The 14,981-nt window shown below is 37.6% G+C and overlaps 1 protein-coding gene across 1 annotated transcript; it reads left to right on the top strand.

Annotated features, from left to right (window-relative positions):
• The first annotated feature begins 3,343 nt into the window (after positions 1 to 3,343).
• Spata4 (spermatogenesis associated 4) lies at positions 3,344 to 14,755 on the top strand. Its single transcript, XM_048455768.3, has 6 exons — positions 3,344 to 3,568; positions 4,320 to 4,449; positions 4,808 to 4,926; positions 5,036 to 5,256; positions 10,070 to 10,186; positions 14,512 to 14,755. Exons 1-6 carry the CDS (start codon positions 3,351 to 3,353, stop codon positions 14,631 to 14,633), a joined length of 927 nt encoding a protein of 308 aa, XP_048311725.1. The 5' UTR covers positions 3,344 to 3,350; the 3' UTR covers positions 14,634 to 14,755.
• Positions 14,756 to 14,981: the final 226 nt, after the last annotated feature.

Here is a 14,981-nt window from a genome sequence, read left to right as displayed (position 1 = left end):
GAGAACTTAATGTTAGAAACTTGTTAAATAGATGCTCAAAAACGGAGCAACTAAAACAGGAACATCGAATTGCTGCTGCCACTGATGCTTCTGGCAGCAATAATCAACCCCATTGCAGATGTCGAGGTTGTAAACAACTGGGATTTGGAGGCACAGCTCTATAAACTTGTGAGCAGAAGATGTCCACAGCTAGTGTGCTTCATTTCAAGAACTCCAGAGGACCATCCCAGGAGAACATCTGGGTCTAAAACTTCTAAGGAGGACAACCTGTGGGTGGCTGCAAAACTCTACCCCTGTGAGAGCATGGAAATACAAACAAGATTGAAAAAATTAAAAGAAAACAATGAAACATTGGATTAGATACTAGAACCAAATGCCAGTACCAGGGGAGGTCTTGTTGTTATGGTAATGTGGAAAGGAATAACAAGCAAACTGGGAACGGCAAATCCTGCCTTTCTTCCCCTAGTCTCCTGGGTTCTTCGGTCTCCTTTGCTGTCAGAGTTTACCAGATGTGTAGCAAATGAAAAGTCAGACTCCAGAATCCCAGTTCAGAAGTATGGAGAGTATGTTGTACCAGAGATACAAGTACTCAACACCGAACACATTACACAAGTAAAATTCTAGCGTAAGAGTAAGACTCCAGAATTAAATCCCGGTAGCTTGCTCATTTGCCTCTGTGAGTCGTAGCAAGTAAGTCTTGGGTTAGTCTTCATGCACAAACACTTTCCGTAATCCCAATGGGTAACTCCTTTCCTGAGGAAACATTCACGGACATGCTAACATGAAAGGGTGAAAATTTCATGAGGTCCCACACCTTGACAAAGAACTACAGGAAATTTCTGACCGCTCAGAGAAGGAGAGTTAGCTTCCACCAGGGGTGAGCCCCTAATTGGCTGTCCAATGCAGAGTGGCCAGTTTTCAGATCATAGATACGCCAACAAGCAGAACAGACTCAGCAGTGTGTGTGAGTGTGTGTTTTTCTGTATTCCCTGAATTTGTTTACATTAACTTAATCCAATGAACAGTAGAAAGTTAGTTGAGCTAGCAGCAGGGAAATTTTTACATTGTGTGTGTGTGTGTGTGTGTGTGTGTGTGTGTGCATACACATACATATAGATATGTGTTTATAACAATAACAAAGAAAGAGAGGATATTAACTTAAGAGGGCAGATATGGGAACATAGCAAGGGAGGCTGGCTGGGAGGGGCAGGGGTGAGGAAAGGGGGAAGCGATGAAATTTTATTTTCATTACAAACATGTTGTTAAAAACCATTTCTCTACCCCTTTATTCACACTAGTGATTCCATGTGGAACTGCCATCTCTTCTATGAGGAAACTTATTTCCAGAGTCATAAAAATGATCATTCACACTGAGGACAAAGTACTACCTGCGACTTCTGTTGCTCTAGACTATATAGTTGAGGTCTTTATTTAATCCTCAGAAACCATATAAGTTTTATCCCATTTTCATATTTTATAAATAAGCCTGGTTAAATAGCTTGTTCAAAGCCACATAGCTAATGAGAAGTCGAACCAGTTCCTTAAAGCTTATGTCTTAAATATATTTAGTTATATGGATATGTCTGTGTGTGGGTATGTTCATGTGAGTACAGGCTCTCCATAGGGGCCAGCGGTTCCCCTAGAGCTGGAGTAATAAGGGTTGTGAGATGCCTGACATGGTGCTGGGAACCGAACTCTTAACCCCTGAGTCATTTTTCCAGGCTCTGAAACTGCTTCTCAATCAACTCAGAATACTGCCTTCTGAAATCGAAATCAAAGATCAGTTTCCTCTGTGAGCACTTCCTAGATTACCTCAGGCCAAATTACCTATTCCATTGTTGGATACACAAACACACACACACACACACACACACACACACACACACACACCACTTACCATCTTGTCAGTTTATGTGATTTTGTACTCACATAAATACATCTGTACCTCATAAGAAGTTCCCACAGTGGTGAAGCCTGTATCAGTGTTTTCTAGTACGATAGAGAGAGCCACATATGGGTATTGGACAGATGAAAGGTAGCCAGTGCTACTGAATTTATTATATGAAATTGATTTCACTACAACTACAAACATCCATATGTGACTAAGGGCTACAATAGCAGACAGTTAAGCTCCACTTAATAGCTTCAAGGTAGTTTCTTAAAAACAGTCATTAAATGAATGAATCATTGATATGACATATTATTGAGCAAGGAGAAAACAATGGTACTTCATTTCTCTCTTTCATTTTTATTCTTTAAGGATTAAATTATTTTAGTATGTATATTTGTGTGGGAACTCATGCATATGCCACAAGTGCATATGATGTCAAAATACAACTTGAGGGGCTCAAGTCTGAAGCTTTAGCAGCAAGTGCCTTAACCATCTGAGCTATCTCTTCAGCCCTTTATTTAACTACATACAAATTCACATTCGTTGACATTACTAATGATCACACATACAAATACAAATAAACATTGAATAAAATATTATATAGTACCACCAAGAAGATCCAGTCCATGTTTTACATTATGGAATATGTATTCATATTTGACATTAAATATATTCTTGCTTTAAAGACTTTAAGGCGTTTCCATAATCTTTTCTACATAGCTACTTAATTTATAATTACCTATGACCACTTTGCAATAACTTTTTATTTTCTCCATCACTCGCTAATGAATTACAAATGTCTAGATTACAGACAAGGAAGGACTTTGTTCTTCAACAAATATTTTGTTGAATAAATATTTACATCCCAGGACATTTTGAAGTATAAAAATGTAATCAATAAATTGTTTTAAAATACGTGACTTTAGTGGATATTTGACGTAATCATTAAGGAAATTGGTATGATAAATTTTAAAGTTATTTTTCTTTTTGAAACAAAATTCCTGCGGCTTCCAGTTCTATCCTCCACTTCCCCCCTCACGCCCCCCCCCAAAAAAAAACTTTCACTGCATTCTAGAGCTTTCTCACATCTTTATTCAAAATGCTTTATTGAATACTGGCCTTTGCTGACAGGCCATAATATGCACAATATAAAAATGTGTGAGCCCGGATTATTAAAAAAAAAAATCTCTCAACGTATTGCAAATGAAACCAACTTACACTTGAAGCTCTGTCTAAGGTTTAAGTTCCTCAGACTGTTACGTTCCAATGGGCCCAGAGATACCGGAACCCAGAATATAGCTTCAGTTTCTAAACTACCGAAAACTTTCCAAATGTCCGAGGCAACCACTGATGCAGATTCAACGTCCAGACCGAAGCCCCGCCCCTTGACGCTCAGCATCCCACTCCCGCCCCCACCCACGCACAGCTTCCCCGTTGTCATAGAAACTCAGAAAGCGCTATGGCTGCCGCCGGCCAGGCAGATGAGAGTTTACCACTGCCGGCGGCAGCCCCATGCGAGCCAGCCTCACCTTCTTTACCGCCAGCGGTTCCCGCCCGAAAGAAGACTAAGAAATGTGTGGTGTATCCGCACCCCCCGAGGAGCTCCCGCCTGTCGCGTTCGGTCCTGCGCTGGCTCCAGGGGCTGGATCTCAGCTTCTTCCCTAGGAACATCACCAGGTGCAGAAGCCAGCCAGGCCCCAGGGAAGAGCGGCAGGTCTCAGCCTCCCCTGGGTCACCTGCTGCGCTTCAGCTCAGTCTGGCTCTTGCTCCTAATGGAAACACCCTCCCCGCTTGCTCGCTCACCCCACAAGGCATACACATCACAAAAGGATGCTCAAGAAAAACGTGAAACATTTTTTTTGCATTGATTTTATTCCATTGATCATTACATTGTTGATTTTGACTTACGCTGATGTGGAATGCTTTGATGATAACTACAAAAGCCAAGGGCTCTTTGTATTAATAATAAGCAGAATTAGTTTACCCTCCTTTAGAAATAGCATCTGGTTTGAGTGTTACCTGAGATTTAAAAAACCTCTGATTATCTGAAATTGTACTGAAAGTAACTGGTCGTTACTATGGAATATGAACAAAATTCCGTAAAAATGAAGACCATGGTTCTTTCGCAAAATAACTCAGTTTACTAATTTCAATAGTGGGTTTTTCAAACAAACAGCTGTGGAAATCTCAATGAGCATTTGAATTACTAGGAAATATTGTTAAAGCTAATAATTTGAATTCATTAAAAGAACTCCAAAGTTGTAGACAATAATTTTAACAAACTGCTTTCCCAATGAGAGTCCTCAGAAAAATGAACCAATACAAGTTTTTCTAGATGTTTCGTCATTATGAAGTATTAGACAGCCATTAATTACAAATTATGTAAATTATATTAACTATACTTTTTCTTTTCCTTGTTATGCACCAGGGATTTTTCAAATGGCTACTTAGTTGCAGAGATATTCTGTATATATTACCCCTGGGACCTTAGATTATCATCCTTTGAAAATGGAACCTCCTTAAAAGTCAAGTTGGATAACTGGGCACAGATAGAGAAGGTAAATTAATAAATTAACAACAGTTTACTGTGAAAGTTGTTTTAGAAAACGACACTCTTTACACTGTTGATATCTGTGTGTGAGGAAAAACAGAAAGGCCAGAATGTGTTGTCTAGGAAGCAACCGAAGTTTGTCACATTCCAATTGTTTACAATACAAAATTATAAATGACCTGTGAAATTTAACATATATCCATTAGCGTGGTACATAATAGTAGCTTTCTTGAAAAACAATAATGAATATTGGTAACCAACCAAAAAATTAGTTCAAAGGGGAAATGGGTTGGTTAAAGTAAATTCATAGCACTTGGTTATTTTTCTAGAACTTATGATGACAAAGTTTTTTTCTAATATTAAAGTTTCTAGCAAAGAAAAAATTTAAACTACCTAAAGAACTAATCCATGGAACAATTCACTGTAAAGCTGGGGTGCCCGAAATCCTGATCCAGGAGGTGTACACTTTACTAACACATCGAGAGTAAGTAGTTTGAGAGTTTCTAACTATATAATTGAGTGTAAATGTGTCATGATATAAGGCTCATTAGTAAGACACGGGGTGCCAACAATATTTTGTTTCTTCTTTCCAGAATTAAATGTGTCCAGGATGACTACGCCAATTTCACAGACTATAGCTATCAAATGCGTTTGCCACTTGTTCCCAGGTCTACTGTTTCAAAGTCGATTAAAGACAACATTAGGTTATCGGAGTTACTGAGCAATCCTAATATGCTCAGCAATGAACTCAAGATCGAATTCCTCTTCCTTTTACAAATGTTGCAAAGAAAATTAAGCAGAAAATTGAACCCAGGTAAGCTTTCCCTAGAGACAGGTGAGTTCTAAAATCAGCACGGCTGTTCTTCAGCTCCGATGAGAGAAAATCAGGTGGTAAGGTAAAATGAGTTGTTATCACTGGAGTGGATTCTTTCTCAGTCCGTTCCTTTCTATGGAAGCACACGTTACATAAGGATAGATGCCCCATTTTTAGAAACATGTTTGTCAGTCTATTAACTACACTTCTGTGGGAAATAAGTTCACCTACCAACCATAACTCAAGAGAGCAGGAACATTTGACTCAAGCCATCCTTAAGTTTTTGGGAAGAGCTAAGATTATGATTCAGTCTCAGTGCTGTGTAGGAGAATACGGTCAGAGATATATTCTCTATATACAGTACAGTTATTGGTATGTGGGTGGAAGGGCAGCTTTCCAAAAGCTTACCAAAATGATTGTTAAGTCACCTTGAGTTCTTGCCATACATCCCATCAGTTGTCCCAGGCAGGTGACAAAGTAAGCGAAAGTGGTATTCTATCCGTATCACTAGCTTTGTTTTTTGGTCTCTGGCTTTATCTTTCTCATATCTATGTCTTATCCACTGCCTAGGTTTCACACATAAAAAACTGATAGTTTCTGTAGCAAACTAACTCTTCAGTAAATATGTACGTCATTAGGGTGTTTCTTCCCTTTGGACTATATTTACCGAAGGAAAGAACCATTTTCTCTCCAGTCTCTGGAAGGTGGAAGACTGCAGCTTAAATACTTCTCCACATTTGGGCTATTTGTATAGCTCCCCCCCGCCATACGAGAACTGTTTGCCTTTTGTCCTCCCTTACTATGTTCATTTTTATATATTATAAAACTTTATAAAAATGTATATATTAAAACTCCTATATTGTTTCTCTTGCTTGAGCTGCTATGACCTCTGGATCTGCTCATTTATTTGTGAACAAAGAAATAAAATATTAATCATTTTGCAGGATTTTATATTTAAGATGTGTGTGTCTTAAACGTTAGAGTTAAACATTACAATTTTGCTGCAAAATGCACTGCACACTCATGTGTATATAATACATGAGCAGTTTAAGAAGCTGCAGATCATGGCAAACAATTGTGCATCTTTATGCAGCTTAAGAAATGAAATATTAACACCTCCTCGATTGAACTCACCACACTATCTCACAGGGAAACCACTGTCTTCCTGCTTGTGCCAATAATTTCCTAGATTAAAATAAAGTTAAGCTATATTACTACAATAATATTCTCAGTTTTAGCCACACACATATACACACTTGTGTTTGCATGTTGTGTATGAGTTATATTAGTTATTGAATCAAGGGCCTCATGCATGCTAGGCAGGTTCTCTACTATTTAGTTATACCCCCCCCACACACACACTTTTTTTCAGGCAGGGTTTCTCTGTGTAGCAGATGACCTGGCTGTCCTGTAACTTGCTTTTTAGATCAGGTTGGACTTGTATCCACAGAAATCTACCTGCTTCTGTCTCCCAAGTGCTAGGATCAAAGGCCTGTTTCACTATGTCCAGCTATATCTCCATGTTTTATATTCTTTTTAAAGTGGGCTTCTTTAATGTTACTTATTTTTATTGCTTTTGTTATTTTGCAAAATTGTCTTTTTATTTTATTGAAAATCTATTTTTTTAAAGATGTATTTATTTATTTTGTATACAACATTCTTCCTCCATGTATGTCTGCAGGCTGCAAGAGGGCACTAGATCTCATTACAGATGGCTGTGAGCCACCATGTGGTTGCTGGGAATTGAACTCAGAACCTCTGGAAGAGCAGCCAGTGCTCTTAACCTCTGAGCCATCTCTCCAGCCCCCAAAATCATTTGTTTTCACATGATGTATTCTAATTGCAGTTTTCTCTCCCCCAACTCCTCCCCATCTTCCCTCCCACTTTATAGAAAAGAAAGTGAGCTTCATACAATATACTCTGATTACAGTTTTGTCCTCATTTCTTCCTGGATGCTCCCCGACTCTTCCAACTCCACACTTACTTTCTCTCTCTCTCTCTTAAAAAAACAGGCAAATAAAAAAACAAATAAATATAACAAACTAAACAAAAAAAGAAAAAATAAACTAATAGCACGGAAAGCACACACAACAGAGACACAAACAAAACCCTTATCAATACATCCAAACTTCTGTGGATTTTATTGGACTTTGTAATGTGCAGAACACGTCTTTGAGAAGTATATTTATTACATTACATTGCAAAGAGTCTTTTGAAGATACAACCAAAGCTTGGAATTTAAAATAGGACATAGACGATGGATGAATCAGGTGGACCATCACATGAGCCCTTATAGGCAAAGATTGTTAAGTAGAAAAATGCAGCAATAGGAGAAATTGCTGCCTGGGGAACATATAAAATATGAGAAAGAATGTGGCCCAGTGTCTAGTACAGAACAAACCAAACAAAACAAAAACAACAAACTATGTCTGCTTGATGGGTAGGAAAGGAAAAGCACTCAGACCCACAAGTGCAAAGACTGACTTCATGCAGAAATGAGCTTGCACTAGCAGGCTAATTCATCCCTAGAGCTTCCAGGAAGAAACACAGCCAGCCAAGCTGATACTTAAAGTTCATAATTGGAAGACTCCACATAGAGGACCCAGGCTTCCAGACTTCCAAACAGAGATTAAAATGGCAATTATAATTCAAAATGTATGTTAGTGTGAAAATAAAGAAAAAAGCAGTAATTTATTCTGTGTCCCCAATACCATTCTTATTTAAAGTGATTAAGTGGAGCCTTTTGCTTTTAAGATCTTAAGTCAGCTCAATTTGCTTTGAGGAGTGGCTTATTTTAGCCCCATTTTTGGAATGCTTTCTTGTCTTTTCCCTAACTTATATGTCCATTCACATTCCACCTACCATGTACCTATTTCTTGAGTTCTCTTTCACTTAGTCACCCGCCTCAACATCGAGATTGTCTGAACAACTATTGCTTTATAAGTAAGTGCTGATATATCTCAAAGCCTCTAATTTTGTCTGCTATGAAGTGTCTTACTGAGTGGACCAAGGTTATTTGTTTTATATCAACTTTCAATTTAGATCACCAATTTGCCTATAGTCATGTTTGTATTCAGATCTATCATCACTGTTTAAACTTTTAATCTATCTTGTTCTGTAGCATCTCTTCTTTACTTTTCTGTTGGTCTGAATTCTTTCAGAACATTCATTGTTATCAATTTTGAAAACTTCAAATTTTTACCCTTTAATGCTACATAAGAAATTTTAGCATGTACTTTATTGTGTTCTAAAATTAATGTCTGCCCCCATCTCCCTTAGGCTATAAGAAACTTGGACTATAGAGACGAAAATCTGCCACATCCACATTCACTTAAACCTTTTATCTAGCATTTTACTCTGGCTGGTTACATTTTGTGGTTGCTGTTCTGCTTTTGCTGCTTACTTTGTTATAGCTTTTGGAAAGTGTCACGTGGGCTATCGTAGAACTCACTCAGTGGCCCAAACTGGTCTGAAAACCATGATCCTCCTCCCTCAGCTACAAGGTCCTTTGATTTCAGATATGAGACTCCACAATCCAGTTAGGTTACTTTTAAAGCAACCAGACATTACTGAATGTTTTATTTCATTTAAAGTTTTGTTCCTTATATTGTTTTCTTTTGAGCATAGTTTATATGGCTGTGGTCCCTTTTTTCATTCTTTAAACAATGCTCAGTCTTCTATGGTGATTTGTATTTTTAAATTTTATTTATTTGTTTGGTTGTTGTTGTTGTTGTTTTGTGTGTGTGTGTGTGTGTGTGTGTGTGTGTGTGCATATGAGGTGTGTGCAAGCACCCTTACCACAGCACACATGGTCCTAGAACAACTCTGGAATTAGTTCTCACATCTTTACCTTTTATCCTGCTGGGCCATTTTACTCTTCTTGATTCTTGGTACTTTTAATTATAAGAATTTTTATTGTAATCTATTCCAAAGCAGTTAGTAGAGATGTTATAGTTATGGGAATGCTGCTTGTGGGTGTTTCTTTTACCCTCAGACAGCATGAGTGATGAGTAAACAACCTTGGTGTGAGATTAGCTACAAGGATGGAAATTGCCTTTAAGTATAAAAAGACAATGCTCAAAAATAGGATTAGTTTAAAAGAAATTTGAGAACTTTGAAAGCAATTATGTCACTAAAGTAAATACATGTTTGCAAAATAAAAATAGATGCCGTGATTTATTTACATGAATTACAGAACTAAGCAGAACACTTACTTAAATCGACAGTTGTCAATATCCTTGTAGGATACCATGGGCCACAGTGGAAGGCTTGGGGTACTGGCATTAAAGGATTTTTTTTGAGCTGTATAATGATGCCTCAAGGTGAATAGAAGCAGTTCATTGGAATTCATTCTCAATGAATAGAAGCAGTTCATTGGAATGAATTAAATTTATAATCTATCTTTTTATGTAACATCTTGAATAAAGCCAACTAAAGCAGAAGGGGCCACCTGCAAGTCTCAGTGGAAAAAAAGTGTCACAAGCCTGATGACCTGCATTTGATCCCCACAACCCACCTGGTAGGAGAGAACCAACTCCTTCAAGCCATGACACTCATGCATCACCTCCCTCTTCACACAAACACTACGAGCAACAAAATTAAAAAAAATTACAGGAACATAAAGATACTATCTTTAAAGTAATAATTTCAAGTACAGTGACTACTTTGTTCATCAAAAATGACCATTGGGGATGAAAGTATTAAATAATAGAATATGATAAAAACAATAATGTCCTCAATTATTAAAACCCAATGTCTTCTTTCAATAATTTTCATGTGGATTTAAAAAATAACTGGTGTTTATATCTTATAGGGTGGTTTAACGTCAAACCAACTGTGGGAGAAATTACAATTGATCATCTTCCTGCGCAGGGCTTTGGGCGCAGATATAAACCAAAGGTTATGAAGGAAAAACCTGTGTCTGCTTTACGTAAGTCTTGCTTTTAGTCAGATAACTGGATTTTTAAAAAATGTTTCCTTAGAGTTTTGGAATAAGTTAAAATGTTAGTCTGAACTTCACCCTAAAACCAGGTATTGACTTAGCGGTGTTCTGTGTCTCAACAAGAAGAGTGACGTAGCCAAAGGTCTTCTTCCCCAAACCACACTATACTGACCATCTGAGTTCTCATTTATCTTCAAGTGCATCTGCCAGAAATAAGAGAAGCCTCTCTCAGAGCTCAAAACTCAGTCCCTCCATAGCTGGGGTTGGGGGATGAGCTGGATTTCCCAGAAGAAAATGACAAGAGTACACTTTTCATTGTAAACCTCGACAACACAGAAAGCATCTGAATTACAGCAAGCCACAGACCATGGGAAGAAGGACAACCCATTCAGCTGTTGGTTGTGTAGCTCATCAGTTAAGAAAGCATTTTTCCCCCAATTTTTGATGACTGGAAAAATCAAAGCAGCATTTCCAGACATGAGAATATGTAATGAAATTCAAGGTTTTGTGTTGATAAACTACACAGGATGTACCATCCAGCCTGTTTTCTGCCTGGTTGTGAACTTACTCTACAGTTTCAGGGTGACATAGTTGCCCAAGAAATTTTATGGCTCACAAACTGGAGTTGTCAGAAATAGATGGTAAGAATCAAGGTTCTTTTTAAATTTTTTGAATTTTAAAATTCTTTTTAAATTTGTTTCTATTTTGAGACAGCATCTTGTTTTATAGCCCAAGCAATCTTCCTGCCTCAGTCTTCTGAATGTTGGGGTTATAGACATTTCCTGCCATACATGGCTATGGTTATTTACAATGAATAACATATTTACTTTAGTATACATTTTCACTTAAAAGACAATACTTATCTTGAATATATATTTACTAGATGTTGACAGATGTTTCTGTCCTGCCTGATCCTGCAGCTGATCATCCCAAAGGAATACACAATGGCTTACATTAATTATAAACTGGTAAACTATTGGCCCAGGCTTTTTATTGGTTATTTTTTACATCTTAAGCTAGCCCTTATTCTTGTCTGTTAGCTACCTGGCTTGGTACCTTTATCAGCGAGGCTTTCTCATCTTGTTTCCTCTGTGTTTGGGTGATGACTGCAGACGGACTGTTTCCTCTTCCCAGAATTCTCCTGTTCTCCTTGCCCTGTTTCTATTTCCTGCCTGGATGCCCCACTTATACTTCCTGCCTGGCTACTGGCCAATCAGTGTTTTGTTAAAATACAAGTGATAAATTTTTACAAAGGACAAGACCATTGTCCTACAACAACTAGATACTATGCATTTTATTTGACAGTTCTAAAATACTATCAAGTTCTTTATAGAGCATACTTGTTCATGTTGGAATGTTTGTTTTCATGCTAAATTTTAATTGGCAGGTGGTATTTTTTGTTTCCATCAGATATGATAGAGCAATCTCAGTAGATTCATTACAAATGAATTATGGGGGCCATAATATATATATATATATATATGCATAATTATTTTTTAAAATGTTTTTATTCTTTTTAAAAAAATCATAAATTACTTTTATCTACTTTTGCTTTGTTCAATGGCCTTGTTGAACAAGTGTTCTTCAGAGCCCAGGTTGTAGGTTTTAATATCCACACATGAAACTGCCCATTAAAACCCCTTAACTCATCATCTTGCTGAGACATGTACAAGGCTTAGTATTTTAGAATCCAATAGGTATGACTTACAATGCATATATGAAAAACATCCAGAATCTCTTTTCAGATTCTAGGAATACATCCTGTCTTTGAACTTCTGTTGTAGAATATCATTTTAGGTGTGTTGTATTTGTTTATGCTCCAGAACATTTGTTTAACAATGTAAAGATTTGTTGCTTTTGTTTTTGTTGCATTTGTTTAACTCTGTGAAGCTGTGATTCCTTGCCTCTCTAAAACACCTGCTGGTTTAATAAAGAGCTGAACAGCCAATAGCGAGGCAGAAGCAAGGACAGGCGGGGCTGGCAGGCACAGAATATAAGTAGAAGGAACACTATGGAAGAAGAGAGGAAGGGGCAAGATAAAACAAGGGGAGAAGGACTTAAGGGGCCATCCACCCAGCCACTCAATCAGCCGTGGAGGAAGAGTTAAAGTAAGAAAAGAAAAGACCCTGAGGCCAAAGGTAGTCAGGAATCTTTTGAGTTTAGAAACACTGGCTAAAAACAAACCCAGCTAAGGCTGAGCATTCATAACTAATAATAAGCCTCTATGTGTAATTTATTTGAGAGCTTGATGGTGGGCCCACCAAAGAGTAAAGAGTAGGAAAAGAAAAAGACAACATTTTGGCATTCCAACGAAAAGTGAGAGGAAAAGAAAATAAAGCAAACTTCCATAAGCCTTTTTCTACAAGTGAGATTGGTAATAAAGGCTCCGGCTTGGTGCGACTGTCAGGAGAAACAGTATGGAATCGACCATGGTGGGAAGACCACAGGGCGTTTGCTCCATCTTCATCTCCTTGCTTCTTTTTCCTTATGGCTGTTGGATCTAATTAGGGATGGAAAATGGTCTGAGCATGGTTTCCTTCCTGTGTAAGAAAGAGAGGCAAAAAACGTACAAAATCCTGGACCTTCACACTCACGCAAAGAGAGTCAATTAATTAACTAAAAAAGAATTTAGAACAGGGCCTGTGTGCTGGCTCTATCAACTTGTCAAAAGCTGAGTCATCAAAAGTCTGAGTCATCAGAGAGGAGGGACCCTAAATTGAGAACACGCATCATGAGAATGGGCTTTAGTCAAGCCTGGAGGGCATTTTCTTTATTAATGATTTATGCGGGATGACCCAGCCAGCTGGGTGGTGCCATCCTTGGGTTGGAGGACCTGAGTTCTATAAGAAAGCTGTCTGAGGATGCTATGCGAAGCAAGCCAGTAAACAGCACCCATCCATGGCCTTTGCATCAGCTCCTGCCTCCACGTTCCTGCCCTGCTTGAGTTCCTGTCCTTACTATTTTTGATAGTGAACTGTTAAATAGAACTGTGAATGAAATAAACCTTGTTAAAGTCCAGAATGCTTAAATGAATTGCAAAAAGACTTTTCTAATTGTGGTTATTTAATTTGGGAAGCTCTAAAACCCCACACAGGTCTTTAGAAAAACTGACCGCCAAACTACTAGACAAAGTCATGTTTGTGTGTGTTTAAGTCCTCCATCATTTGTTAGGCTGGGGCAGGAGTTGAAGTCTTAGACCAGCTTGGATTACATAGTGGAATGCTGTGTCTAAACAACTAGATAAGAAAGTAAAGCGAAAGAAACAAAGAATGAAAACAGCTTGCTCTCATTACTTAAGGAAGAACTTCAAATAGAATGAATGTTTGCGTTAAACATTTGAAAAAAATACACTACTGTGTAAACACTTCCTCCTTCATAGTGTTCTTTCAGCATTCCTGTTAGTGACCCTCTGGATGGCCCTTTAAGATCTGTGATTCTCTTCTTTTTTCCAAATGGCTGATATATTTGAGGGAGGATATCCTTTGGATGGGATGCTGGACACACATTATAGCTCTGTATTTCTCTCAGTCCTGTTCTATCCACTTAGATTCTTGAGTCACACAAAGAATAGAGGAATGGTGTGAGTTTGATTTGGGTAATTAATATGTGAAAAGTATTTAAAAATCTTTATTCAAGTAATAAAGGTCAGCTTTTTGATGAAAAGATACAATGATTACTTCAAGTCAGCTTTTATGAAGTGAAAGCTAATAAAAGGAGAAAGAAGTACTACACTCTAAGGATTCTGCTGTTTGTGTGTGGTCAGAATCTCACTAAATTGCAGGCTGTTCTCTGGAATACAAAATTTCAATTAGAAGTAAAACAAGTTATCATTTCAAAACTTATACTCTTAAGTTTCTATATTCATTTGCCCAAATCTTGTGTCTCAGGGGACAACAAAGGCAGATTTCTTAATTGTCACTGGCCCATCATATTAGAACTGAATGATCTGTAGTCTGGTATCCAGAATGGATGACAGAGTAATGGGAGTTCTATAAACTGTGTTATGACCCATGCATATCTGCTAAAGCTAAGTACAAAATAACGTCTCTGTTTGTTCAGCTGCTTTCTGAAGCAATATCTAAAAATACTGAGTTATATCAAATGTACCAAAATAAACCCTGGATATTTTTAGGCATTGCTGACAAGTTTTGGAGGAGGTAATGCATTCATATATTATATTATACATATGATTTAAATATTTTGTTTAGTCAGTATAACTAGTGCTGAATATATTTGATGTATTAGAGAGATACTGAGAGGCCTATAGATATTTTTTAACCATGATTAATTCTTTGTTACTTTAAATATACCAGAAAAATCAAGCAATGATGAAAGTATACATAGAGAAATTCAGGTGAAGCAAAGTGGAAAACCTTCTTGTGAGTCTATTACAAAAGCCATGAGAAATGTGGAAGAGACAACAATGGACACATGAAGTACCTTTGAAGAAGTAATGTCACTAACATCTATTACAATATGAGAACATAATGACCCAGTTGTGGAAGTATTTAATTAATAAACAAATTGGTGTCTTAGCTGTAATTGAGCTAAAAAACATTTATTTGTTTTATGTGATTCAATAAATAACTTGTAAGTATCGTCAGAACATGGTTGAACCCATGGTGACCTATGGTGAACCCATGGTGACCCATGGTGAACAAGGCCTTGGGGAACTGAGAGAGAGGCTCCAGGAAAAAATGCAGAGAGCTTTACCTCAGGTGAATTTTGTTCCCTGGATTGCCCTTGGATGCGATTTCATGCCTCCTGCAACAAACATTCAATT

This window comes from Myodes glareolus, chromosome 23 (assembly GCF_982192425.1).
Source record: "Myodes glareolus chromosome 23, mMyoGla1.1, whole genome shotgun sequence".
NCBI lineage: Eukaryota > Metazoa > Chordata > Mammalia > Rodentia > Cricetidae > Myodes > Myodes glareolus.
Note: the sequence above shows the minus strand (reverse complement) of the source record. Positions and strands in the feature narration are given on the sequence as shown.

What these genes read in the sequence shown, in the direction of transcription:
- Spata4 (XM_048455768.3), top strand. Translation starts at nt 3,351, where the DNA reads ATGGCTGCCGCCGGCCAGGCAGATGAGAGTTTACCACTGCCGGCGGCA. An exon ending in AAGCAGAAAATTGAACCCAG is followed by an intron (nt 5,257 to 10,069) that starts GTAAGCTTTCCC and finishes TATATCTTATAG; the next exon opens with GGTGGTTTAACGTCAAACCA. An exon ending in AAAACCTGTGTCTGCTTTAC is followed by an intron (nt 10,187 to 14,511) that starts GTAAGTCTTGCT and finishes TAAATATACCAG; the next exon opens with AAAAATCAAGCAATGATGAA.